The sequence below is a fragment of the Dipteris shenzhenensis genome, chromosome 32 (assembly GCF_047967505.1).
Source record: "Dipteris shenzhenensis isolate YYH24624 ecotype China chromosome 32, Dip_SZ_1.0, whole genome shotgun sequence".
In the NCBI taxonomy this organism is placed as follows: Eukaryota; Viridiplantae; Streptophyta; class Polypodiopsida; order Gleicheniales; family Dipteridaceae; genus Dipteris; species Dipteris shenzhenensis.
In genome coordinates this window covers 15,870,111-15,881,687 of record NC_141627.1, presented here as the reverse complement: position 1 = coordinate 15,881,687, position 11,577 = coordinate 15,870,111, and the positions used below count along the sequence as shown (strand labels likewise).

At 42.0% G+C, this 11,577-nt stretch overlaps 1 protein-coding gene across 2 annotated transcripts; it reads right to left on the bottom strand.

The window, feature by feature from the left end:
* Window positions 1-2,945: 2,945 nt before the first annotated feature.
* On the bottom strand, window positions 2,946-7,101 carry LOC147880353 (pentatricopeptide repeat-containing protein At2g33680-like). 2 transcript variants are annotated; one of them, XM_087370410.1, is made up of 2 exons: window positions 6,596-7,101; window positions 2,946-6,383 (listed from the first exon to the last, which is right to left on the bottom strand). In XM_087370410.1, exon 2 carries the CDS (start codon window positions 6,274-6,276, stop codon window positions 3,709-3,711), a length of 2,568 nt encoding a protein of 855 aa, XP_087226536.1. In that variant the 5' UTR covers window positions 6,277-6,383; window positions 6,596-7,101; the 3' UTR covers window positions 2,946-3,708. The 2 variants fall into 2 exon arrangements, with proteins under 2 accessions (XP_087226536.1, XP_087226535.1); XM_087370409.1 differs by having other exon boundaries at window positions 2,946-7,101.
* Window positions 7,102-11,577: the final 4,476 nt, after the last annotated feature.

Below are 11,577 nucleotides of genomic sequence, written 5' to 3'. Positions count from 1 at the left end.
GGCAATGAGAGAATGCTCAACCATGGATGACGCCAGCTGGTGGACTGACCTTTGCAGCTTGGTGCCTATATATACAGGACAGGGGATTTTGAGAAGCTAGCTATTGCATGTGCTGAATCTGTACCCTAGGAGGCACCCATATCTGTTAAAGAGATCTGCAGGCTTGTAATGATTGTGGCAAGGCCATTGCTCTTATATCAAAGATAGAAGAGTGATATACTATTTGGTGAGATGCATACCATTTTTAACTGAAAGGTCCCGTGAAAATATTGGCGACAGCACTAACAGGGTCCCTCCCCTCAAGGATTGTTTAGCGATTGATTCAGCTGAGCTGGGGAGGGAGTTGCAGTAGTGGCGCTTATGCATAGCGCAAACCTGATGGCTCTTGGACCATGGCGGAGTTCTTGTGAGTTTATTTGTAATAGCAGGGTCCCTCTCTTTCCAGATATGTTAAGCTATGGATTCAGCTGAGCTGATGACAAAGCTGCACTAGCCAATGCCAAGCTTTTCGGTTATGCTGTCATGAAAATGTTGATTGGTGGAAAACAGGACATCGGAAAGGAGCTGGATGAGACTAGTTTTCAAGAGGTTCTTCTGAGTATTATACCATTGTCACAAAGAAGACGGATTCAGAGAGAGTGGGGGACTGAAGCAAACATTGTTGACTGGTGGAAAAGAGGACGTCGGAAAGGAGCTGGATGAGACTAGTTTTCAAGAGGTTCTTTTGAGTATTATATCATTGTTGCAAAGAAGACTGATTCAGACAGAGTGGGGGGCTGAAGCAAAAAGAGAAGGAGAAGGAACTGGTTACGCCTCAAATCACCCAAACTATGCTTCTAGCCTGAAAAAAAGCCCGTTTTAAGAACAAAGAAAAAAGGTGCAGAAATTTATGAGGAATCTGAATACTCTATCCCAAGAAAGATTGGTGTACTGAAGGAGCATATCTATACAAGGCTACTATGACGAGCTTCCAATAAATCTCCCCTTTATAAGAGAGGTGCCTCCTTCCTGTCGCTCACTCTTTCACGCAAACAAGCTTGTAATAAATGTGCTCTTATAGAATCAATCATGCAAAAGGTGGCTACAATTTGAGCTCATGTGAAAGATGATACAACTAATGCTTTCCTTCTATTTAGTGTAACATCCTGATACGGGAACAGCGCATCATGCATCCATGTTGTATGTCACTTTGAATATAACCCTTGATGGTATAGTTTCAGAACCACAGATTTCACGGCAAAGACAGTGCTGCATGGTTTTGCACAAGAGCTTGAACAAGATCCTTGATATTAGTAGTGATACATTGGAGGAAAATCCTAACAGCTTCAGGCTCTTGTGTGTGCGCTGCCAGTCCACAGCATAAGGGAGTTTGGAATGCACTTTCACGTCTAGCGATGGCATGATCATGCTCAGCACCAGAGCTGCCTTGAGGGCAACCAATCATAAGAATAAGCAACAAAAGCAGTCTATTTATAGGCTGCTCCATAGCCCACCAGCAGCACCAGTCAGCAGTTAGTGAGCAGCCTTCACTCCAGCAGCATAGCCAGCCCTCATAAGCTGGTCGCCACAGAGCAAATAGGCAGCCACATTCAGTAGCAGCATCTAGGCCAGTGATGATCCCTCTCAGTTGTATTCTTTCTATTCGAGCCCTAGTTGCTCATTTGTATTCTATGACTGCCAAGGCAATAAGCAGTGATTAGTATGTTGCTTGCAAGTCTTGCGTTGTCAAAAGTAATTAGTATGTGCATGCGTTGGGCACTGCAGGTCTAATAAATGCTACATGCATGTAGGGTGACCTTTGTAATGTTAATAGCTAACAACATTCTAGTTAGCTAGCTCTTTCTCTCTAGATGGGTCTTGAGTGCTTATTTGTGTAAATCACAGCAATAGAGCTCTAGATATAAGCTAACCAAGGTTAGAGCATTGTTAGACTGCCATGTGGTATTATCCATATACATCTTGTGCTTTATGATGGGATGCCACTTGTCAATACACCCTGGTGGACCATCAATCTTTAATACCTTGTAATGACTTCAGGGGTGCTATTGATTCACGGATCAGGGAGGTTTCTAGCATAGGAGGTGAATTTAAACAGTTCAGAAATAATATTGGAGAAATGAAGCCTCAAATTAAAGGGTTATAATATGTCTCTATTCAAAGAGGACCTACTGGCTGAAGGCAAGAAAGTGTAAGAAGGAATTCATTCAGTGCCAGTACCTACTATGCTTTCAAACCAAAAGACGACCTAAATACTTTTCTCAAGTGTGAGGCTTAAAACCCACAAAATGATCAGGCTCAACAAGGTGCTAACAGAGGATATCCAAGCCATATGAAAGAACAGCATTAGGTACACAGGAGCTATCCAATGAATGAATAAAACTGGTAGAGACCTCATGATGCAATCCCAATTTTCCCTGTGATACTAGAGCTGGACAACACTTAAATGAAGCCATACTGAGGGTGGAGTCAATGATACAGTTTAGTCCATGATTAGGGAGGTTGGTCCTAAAAGAGGTGAGACTCTTATCTTTGCAACTGGAGTATATTGTATTGGAAAATGATCTGAGCAGAGCATTGTCCCTTTTCCAATATGTGGAGACCATGGCTCATTGTTTGGGTAAGATGTGACAGTTAAAACTGGCATTGTGGCGTCAGTGAAATGGTTTCAAGGTTTCACTTCAGGGTTAAAACTGACCATCAACTCGTAAATGCATCTTATCTCGATCTTCTCTTTTCTCCCAAGCAGAAAGTGGTTAGAGTTTGTACAAAACCATGATTTTGACAAAAGGGTAAGGTGAATATTGTGACTGATGTTCTAGAAGAATGTGGTCTTGTAAATGCAGTGCAATTTCATCCATTTAGTCCACCTTATCTAAGAGGAGTATTTGGGTGATTAGAAGGTTATCTGAAGTATTCCAAACTCTCTCAAATGCTTCTAGCTCAGAATTAGATTTTTGCTTGAAAAATGGGTTGATATGGTACAAGAATAGAATACTCTTTAACATGCTCTTCGGCCTTCCAACAGTTTGGGTCGGAGAAGCTACACTCTTTCCCCATGGCTTGACAAGGCTTATGAAAGGGTAATAATGGGGTTGTGATAGAAAGGATTATGAAAGGGTTGTATAGGTTCTGTCCAGAGGTGTGTACCACGCCAACAGAATAGGGATTGAACACAAGCACCTTCAGGCCTGCTTTCAGCCACTCCATATCATTGAAGATAACATCAGAATGGATTTCATCTCCAGATTGTTGATCATTTCATCCCAACCAAGACTGCCTATTCTTCCTCCCAGGTTGCAGCGCAGTTTCTGGAGGTTATTTTCAAGTTAGATGGCCCTTTTAAAGTCGTACCAAGCATACATCAATTGGTATGAGTCCTTATGGACTCTTGTATGGCAAACAGTCATACTCAGGATGGACGTCCAACTCATGGACCATGTGCCAGCACCACACAGATAAATTGCCAGACAGACCACACATCAGGGGCACAGCTATCGATGCAAAATGTCCCACAATATCATTTCTGTCCTGCGATTTTGAATGACACTTGCACCTCTTCAAACCATGTATATGCTTTGCTTCAGAACATCACCAAACCCATAGCGCAAATGTATGCACCATCTGTTGGGGTCAGTCCACCAGGTTGTTCGTAGCTTCTTCCATGCTTGAGCATCTTTTTCAATATCCTGATCACATACATCATAGTAGTCATGCATGTGAGCATTCTGCATATATGTTTGCCATCAAGACATATCCTGCAGGAAGTTCTTCATCTAAGGTCACCACATTTTCAAATGCAAGTCTTCCAACCTTCACATTCTTCCACTTTTGACAAGCACCCAACACAGTCAACCATACAATAACATTTGGTTGAAAAGGCATCTTCTCCACCATTGTCAATGTCTCTTCCACTTGGCCTGCACGGCTAAGAATATCAACCATGCAAGTATAGTGTTCGAAAGTCGGAATAATGCCATACTGTTTGCTCATAGCCTGAAAGTACTTTTGGCCCTTGTCCACTAGACCCACATGACTACACACACTGAGGACACTCACGAAGGTAAACTCATCTGGGTGTATTCCTTCAGACAACATTCTTTCAAAGAAATGAAACACAAATTCATTCTCTCCATGGCGGGCATATCCTGCAATCAGTGCATTCCATGTTACAATGTCCCTTGTAGGCAAGGCATCAAACAACTGTTGAGCGTGAACCATGCTTCCACATTTAGCATAACTGTCAATAAGACCATTTGCCACAGTTACAGTAGTCGCAAAACCAACCCTGCTAATTTTAAAATGGAGTTCCTTTGCAACTTCAAGAGCTGCTGTGGTGCCACACGCTTTCAGGATGGCAACAAAGGTGAGACTATTCGGTGACAGACCTTGCACCTGCATTTGTTCATAGAGTCTAAAAGCTGCCTCACTTTCATTTTGCTCAGCATACCCCAGGATCATGGCAGTCCACGTAACCACATCGTGGTGAGGCAATTGATCAAAGATGCTTTGTGCATCATCCATGCATCCACATTTTGCATACACATCCACCAAGGTCGTTGCAACAAATATGTCTGAGTCAGAGCCACTTTTTGCTACTTGGACGTGGATGGCTCTGCCTTTCTCTACGCATCCTTGTTTTGCTAATTTCCAATCAACTTGTTTGCCATCTTCCATTGTTGCCAGGCTACTGCAAGCCTTTAATGCGCCAACAAAAGTGCGATGACCTGGTGTGACACCTATCTGGTGCATCCGTGCATACAGATCCAAAGCCAGTGCTCCCTCGTCCTGTTTGGCATATCCCAAGATCATGGCATTCCACGAAACCATATCACAATGAGGCAATTCATCAAAGGTGCGTCGTGCATCCTCCAGGTCACCACATTTTGCATACATATCCACCAACGTGTTTCCCAGGAATAAATCAGATTCTAAGCCACTCTTCACTACCAGGTAGTGGATGCCCCTACCATTCTCCAGACATCCTGAAATCAGAGATTTTCTGGCAACTTGCTTCTCCTCTTCTAGTGCTGCCAGGCTACTGCAAGCCTTCAATGCACCTACAAAAGTTCGATCATTCAATCGAACACCTTCCTGGTGCATCTGTGCATACAGATCCAAAGCCAATGCACCCTCTTCCTGCTCAGCATAACCCAGGATCATGGCAGTCCACGTAATTACGGTACGAAGTGGCAATTCATTGAAGATATGCCGTGCATCCTTCAGACTCCCACATTTCGTATACATATTCACCAAGGTGTTCCCCACAAATACATCCGACTCAAATCCACTCCTTACTACTTGAGTGTGGATGGCTCTACCTTTTTTCAAGCATTCTGTCCTCTCAAATTTCCCATTGACTTGCTTCTGCTCTTCTACCACTGCCAGGCTACAACAAGCCTTCAATGCACCAACAAAGGTTCGGTCATTTGGTTGTACACCCTCCTGTTGCATCTGTGCATATGACTCCAAAGCCCATGCACCTTTTTCCTGTTTGGCAGACCCAAGGATTAGAGCATTCCAGGAGACCACAGTATGATAAGGCAGTTCTTTGAAAACATGCCATGCATCCTCCATGCACCCACACTTCACATACATATCCACCAATGTGTTGCCTATAAATATATCTGACTCAAAGACACCCTCTACTACTTGGTAATGGATGGCTCTACCTTTCTCCAGGCATTGCTTCGTCTCTTCGAGTGCGGCCAGAGTACTACAAGCCTTTAATGCACCAACAAAGCTTCGGGGATCTGGTCTAAGGCCTTCCTGGTGCATTCTTACATACCACTCTAGCGCCTGTGCAGCCTGTTCCTGTTTAGCATACCCCGAGATCATGGCATTCCAGGAAACTACATTACGATGCAGCAGTTCATCAAAGACACGCCCTGCATCCCCCAGGCTCCCACATTTCGAATACATATCCACCAGCGTGTTTGCCACAAATGCATCTGACTCAAAGCCACTCTTTACCGCTTGATCATGGACAGCTCTTCCTTTTTTGAGGCATCCTATTTTCATACCTTTCCCATCAACTCGATCGCTCTCTTCCAGTGCTGCCAGGCTACTGCAAGCCTTTAATGCACTGACAAAGGTTCGATCGCAGGGTTGCACACCTTCCTGATACATCTGTGCATACAACCCCAACGCCTGTGCACCCTCATCCTGCTTGGCATAACCTAGGATCATAACGTTCCAGGACACTACATCTCGGTTCGTCATGTTATCAAACATATGACGAGCATGCAGCATGTTCCCACTCTTCATGTACATATGCATCAACTTATTTTTCTTGGACACCGGAAGCTCATTTACACGCTGTACTGTGTGGCCCTCTACCTCATTCAGCTGAGGCAACCTTTCGTGAACTGCAATTCCAATTCTGCCTGCACCAAAGGAATGACAGCAAAGAGGCAGCCTAAGCTTTGGGCTCATGTCCAAAGAAGACTCAATGTAGAGATCAGGTAACTTAAGATCAGATTACTGGGCATGGAGAGCTACCTAACAACGCGAACGCAGAAGGCTAAATAATGACAATAACAGAGCTCTGACACAAACAGGGGGCTTATCAAGAGGGACTGCAGAGAAGTTCACAAACCACATTCTGTGTAAAGACAACGATCGCAGGAACGGTGCTATGTGATGCGCAATGTATAATAATTCCCAGCCAATCATTTGGGCTGCTGAATTCCAACGTCCAATGGTCCGTTTCACTGTTTCTATGCAAGCTGTGCTCTGATATTGGGTGAGCTGGAGGACGGCTCCTAGCACCTGAGTTGGTGTCTGAGTGAGGAATCGCCTAACCACCCTTAAACATTGAAAATGTTTGTCTGAATGCGGGAGGGCGCAAAGCCTCCTGACGACCAACCGTGTGGTAGGCATGATGGAAGGGTTGACACTAAAACCTCGAGAAGCACTCACTCAGTCTGAATTCTATTCAGGTGGTGGATGATGTGGACGACCCCATGCCCAACAGCAACAAGATGAAATTTTCAGTAGTCATGCCAAAGGGTTGAAGCCCGAGTGAAGGGGTTGATCTGCGGGGCCATCTTGATCACCCTAGGGCCAGTGGTTCGGTTGCTGGTGCCTGCTGGAATCAAAACATGCCCTAGGCTTTCTTTCAGGTATTGGAGACCCGGTGTCTGTGATCACAAAAAACTATTAGTTATGGGCAATGGTGGTGTTGGCAATTAATGTTTGTTAGCATTGCCTTCCACTATCGTTACACTTTTCTTAAAAAAGTGTCCCACACCATTTTTTGCCACGTGGCCCCCTTCTATTTTGGTTCTTTCTCTCTCACTCACACACTCATTCACACACACTTTCTTTTCTTAATCTCTCTCTCTCTCTCTCTCTCTCTCTCTCTCTCTCTCTCTCTCTTTCTCACATTGAGTTTGCAAACTAGGGTGCGGTAGGCCGCCTAAGGGAAACGATGGAATGACTAACGAAATTTATAATAAGTTGATTAAAACTAACAATGTTTTAAATTGGAATGAAAAAAGTAAGCTGAGAATATCAAAATTTTATGCTTTTCGCTTTTTTGTGCTTAAAAAGCAAAGATATGCTTTTACCCACGAGTTTTTACGCTATTTGAATAAAACCATCATGATTGACATTAATTAAAATCAATCAACGGGCTCATCATTGTAAGGGCTAAAATCAATCTAGGGGCTCATATTCATTACAAGTGACTCAAGGAGATGGAACAAATCCAAAGAATATGATTTCTGTAAGTTTTAAAAGTCAAGAAAGGGAAATACCTTACTATAAACTAAGCAGGCAATAGTAGATTTGAGCAAATGTCGTGTGTGTTTAAGCGTTCCCTTCTTGCAAGTACCTCAACACAGAAACATATAAGAATTTAGAATATGCAAAAGCAAAAGTCAACAAACAAGGCGAAATTCAAAACATATATATAGATATATATAATATACTTTATATAACCACACATAGTGTGGACGGGGAGGCGACACACTTCCTTCCCCAAAGAGTTATAACCTGAGGGAACGGGCACGTCGAGATTAGAATCGTCGAGATTGAGTATCGCGAATATGTAAGAGACTGACACAGGCTAGTTGGACTCAAATCTCCGAAGGGATGGAGAGGCCCAAAGAGATTTAAAAAAATTAAATCGAAAAATCTGCAAGGAAGACAAAAAGGGGAGGCAACTACAAAAACGAGGCAAAACGATGCGAATAAAACAAGGAAATGGAGAGCGCCGGTGATGGAGAAGGAGAAGGCCTCCGCTTTGTTTTGTCTTCGTTATCTGTTTGCCGAGGCGACATCTGCTTCCAAATTTCATCTGCTTACATTCCTTATCAGACATTCAGTTGGAAGAACTGCATCCATGACGGCAAAATCGAAGCAGTAGCAGGCAAAGAAGAAGAAGATGATGATGATGATGAAATTTGCCATCTTGTTCAAAACTTCATTGTTTTTCTTGTTCATCCTTCGTAGATTTTGCCTCGATCTACTGTTGCTTCGTCTATTCCGTCACTTTTTGCGTTCATAAACGTAAGAAATGTATACAAGGTATATAGTTCACACATTCTAGAAAAGCAAATAAAGACACATTTTGAAGCATTTACACGTGTGAAAATTTAACATAAATAATATAACTGCACATTACCATGTAAGAAATTTTTACAATGTACAAAATCCTAACATTCACACACTAAAAAACAGCGGGTTATAGAACAAAAGTGTTAAATTTTGTTGTATGTTAAAACATTGATTTCAATTATAGAGTTTTTTACTTAGTAGACAATTTCATGTGTATGTAATAGTAAAATCAAATTTGCAATAGCATTTTTACACTTCAAATTTTAACACTTTATCATTAATCCAAAATATATTCAAAATAAAACCTAAAATATCTTCAAAAGAGTTCTTTTATACAATAGCAAAGAGTTCTAGTTTACTTGCATTTCTCTAGTCTCAATATATTCAACTATTCTCTTATACTCTCAAATTCAACAAGGTCATATATTTTGTTTTCTTTCTTATTCTAACACCTAACATGTACACATTTGAAATGCATTTAGTGATTTAAAATTTTCACTAGATAAATATAACTTATATCATTCCAAAGTAGCAAACCAAAATTTTAGGTATAAGCATTCCAAGTAGCAAACCAAAATTTTCGATATAAGCATTCCAAGTAGCAAACCAAAATTTTAGCTACAAGCATTTCAAGTAGTAAACCAAGATTTGAGTTGCTTGTAAGCATTGCAAAGTAAAAGTTCTTCCAAAACTACCAAGATCAAATGTTTGCATACTATATCAACACATCCTCTCATGTCAAAGAAGAGTTATAGCATCTTGGGTTAGAATGAGATTCTCTTCTCTCTTGAAGTGGACCTTATTATTTTCTATTGCCCAATCAACCAAGACATCAAGCACATCCTTATCATCTTGAAGAAGACGCAAGTCAACATGCAGCTTGTGTTTCTTCTTTATATCCTTCAAATAGCTCATGATATTGCCATACATGATGTCGATATCATGTTCTCCCATCAGCTTCATGGCAATTGCTTCTTTGTCAATGATGTTAAGCTCTTTCACCTACAACAATTGTCACCAAAATTGAATAGTAAGATAATAAATAATTTTATAGAAACAAAATTTTTAATTTTGTTTTAAAGAAGATAACAAAATTCACAAGATGAACATGATGGAAAATGAAATCATATTGGATTACATGAATAAGTCACTACTAATAATGAGCTTAATAATTGCAATGCATATTTCCATACAAACTCCTATGTATTTATCTTAGCACTAAACTTGAAGTAGCAAGTCTTCATCTCCATCAACGTGCAGCATATAACCTCATGGTTAAACTTACATAATCATTTACAAATCTGTTGAAAATCGAAAGATAGAATCTATCACACCTCACTTCAATCTTCAACTCCAAGTACACTCATAAAACACTTGATAGATGATCACACAGATACTATGAATCCTCACTAGAACAGCAATGAGAGAGATAGGCAAAACTCAAGAGTATATTCATCTAGAGAGTGTGGGATACACAAGCTCAAGATGAGCACCAAATAGCCAGCAAGGATACTATCCCAAACCATTGAGTATCCTCAGTGATCTCCTCCCTCAAAAGCATGTTGCCTGTGTGTAGAGGCTTCAGTCTAGTGGATGGGATAATGGGGAGTGAGGAGGGCTTTATATAGACCTCACAAAACTGACTGCATACCCGACCTGTGGGGTGCCCGGATCTATGCTCTTGGGTGGGCTATCTGGTCAGACTGACCAGGCCGACTTGGCCTGGCCTCCTATAAATAGATCCTTATGCAGGGCTCTTAGGCTGATATTGGAAGGCCACAATGCTATCCTGCATGCCCTCTTCAGAGACCCTACTACTGCTCTAGATGTTGCCTCCAAAATCTGCGACATGCTTGCTTGATGCCACCTCAGATCCATGGTATGTCTTCTGGGTATCACTCCCCATCCCCCTATCACCCCCTTCCCCTTGTCCCAGCGAAGCACCTCCATTAAAGGAGAAGCTAACTCAGTGGTATTTGAAGATTCACGGGTCACAAACATTGCCCAGAGCATTTTGCGGAGCACGGTGGTCTCAACGCAATGTGAAGGCTCCCTTTGTGAAGCATGCAATGGTGGTTCAGTTTGAGGAGCCCAGATCCTTTGAGGAAGCAAGGGGTATCCTAGAATGGAAGGATGCTATGTAGGTAGAAATGGATGCCATTCTGAAGAAAAACACCTGGGATTTGGTGGAGAAGCTGGCCAAGCAGAAGGTACCAAATGGATGTATAAACTAAAGTTCAAGTCTGATGGGAGCTTGGACAAGTACAAAGCACGAATGGTGGTGAAAGATTACGCACAATGAGAGGGACTTGATTTTGATGAGATCTTTACCTCCACAGCTAGGATGGTGAAGATACGCACAGTTGTTCCTTTGGCTTCCCATCATGGATGGCCTATCTTTTAGATGGACATGAAGTCCAGATTCTTAAATAAAAGCCTAGAGGAGGAGGTATATGTGAATCAACCACCAGTCTTTCAAGTTCTAGGGTCCACATCCAAGGTATGCAAGCTAAAGAAGGCATTATACGGGCTGAAACAGTCCCCAAAGGCATGGTACCAGTGAATAGACCAGTTCTTCTTGAAGATCAGGCTACAGTGGAGTCCATCTGAGGCAAATCTCTATCTTTTCACTGAGAGGTGGTTGCGGCTAGTACTTACCTTGTACGTGGATGATCTTATCCTTACAGGAAATCACTCAAAGAAAGTTGCTCAAGTCAAGAATCTTCTCATGGAGGAATTTAAGATGATAGACTTGGGGATTCTTCATTATTTTCTTGGGATTGAAGTAAAACAAGAGAAGAGCAACATTTTCATCTCTTAGGAGAAATACTGCAGAGAGTTACCTAAGCGGTTTCAGATGGAAGACTACATAGAGGTTGGTTTTTAAGCTAAGCATCCATGATACGTCTCAGCCAGTTGATGCATCACAGTATCGACGGATGGTGGATAGTCTACTTTATCTCACCAACGCCAGGCCAAATATTTCCTTTGTAGTAGGGCTACTCTGTCAACTCTTCA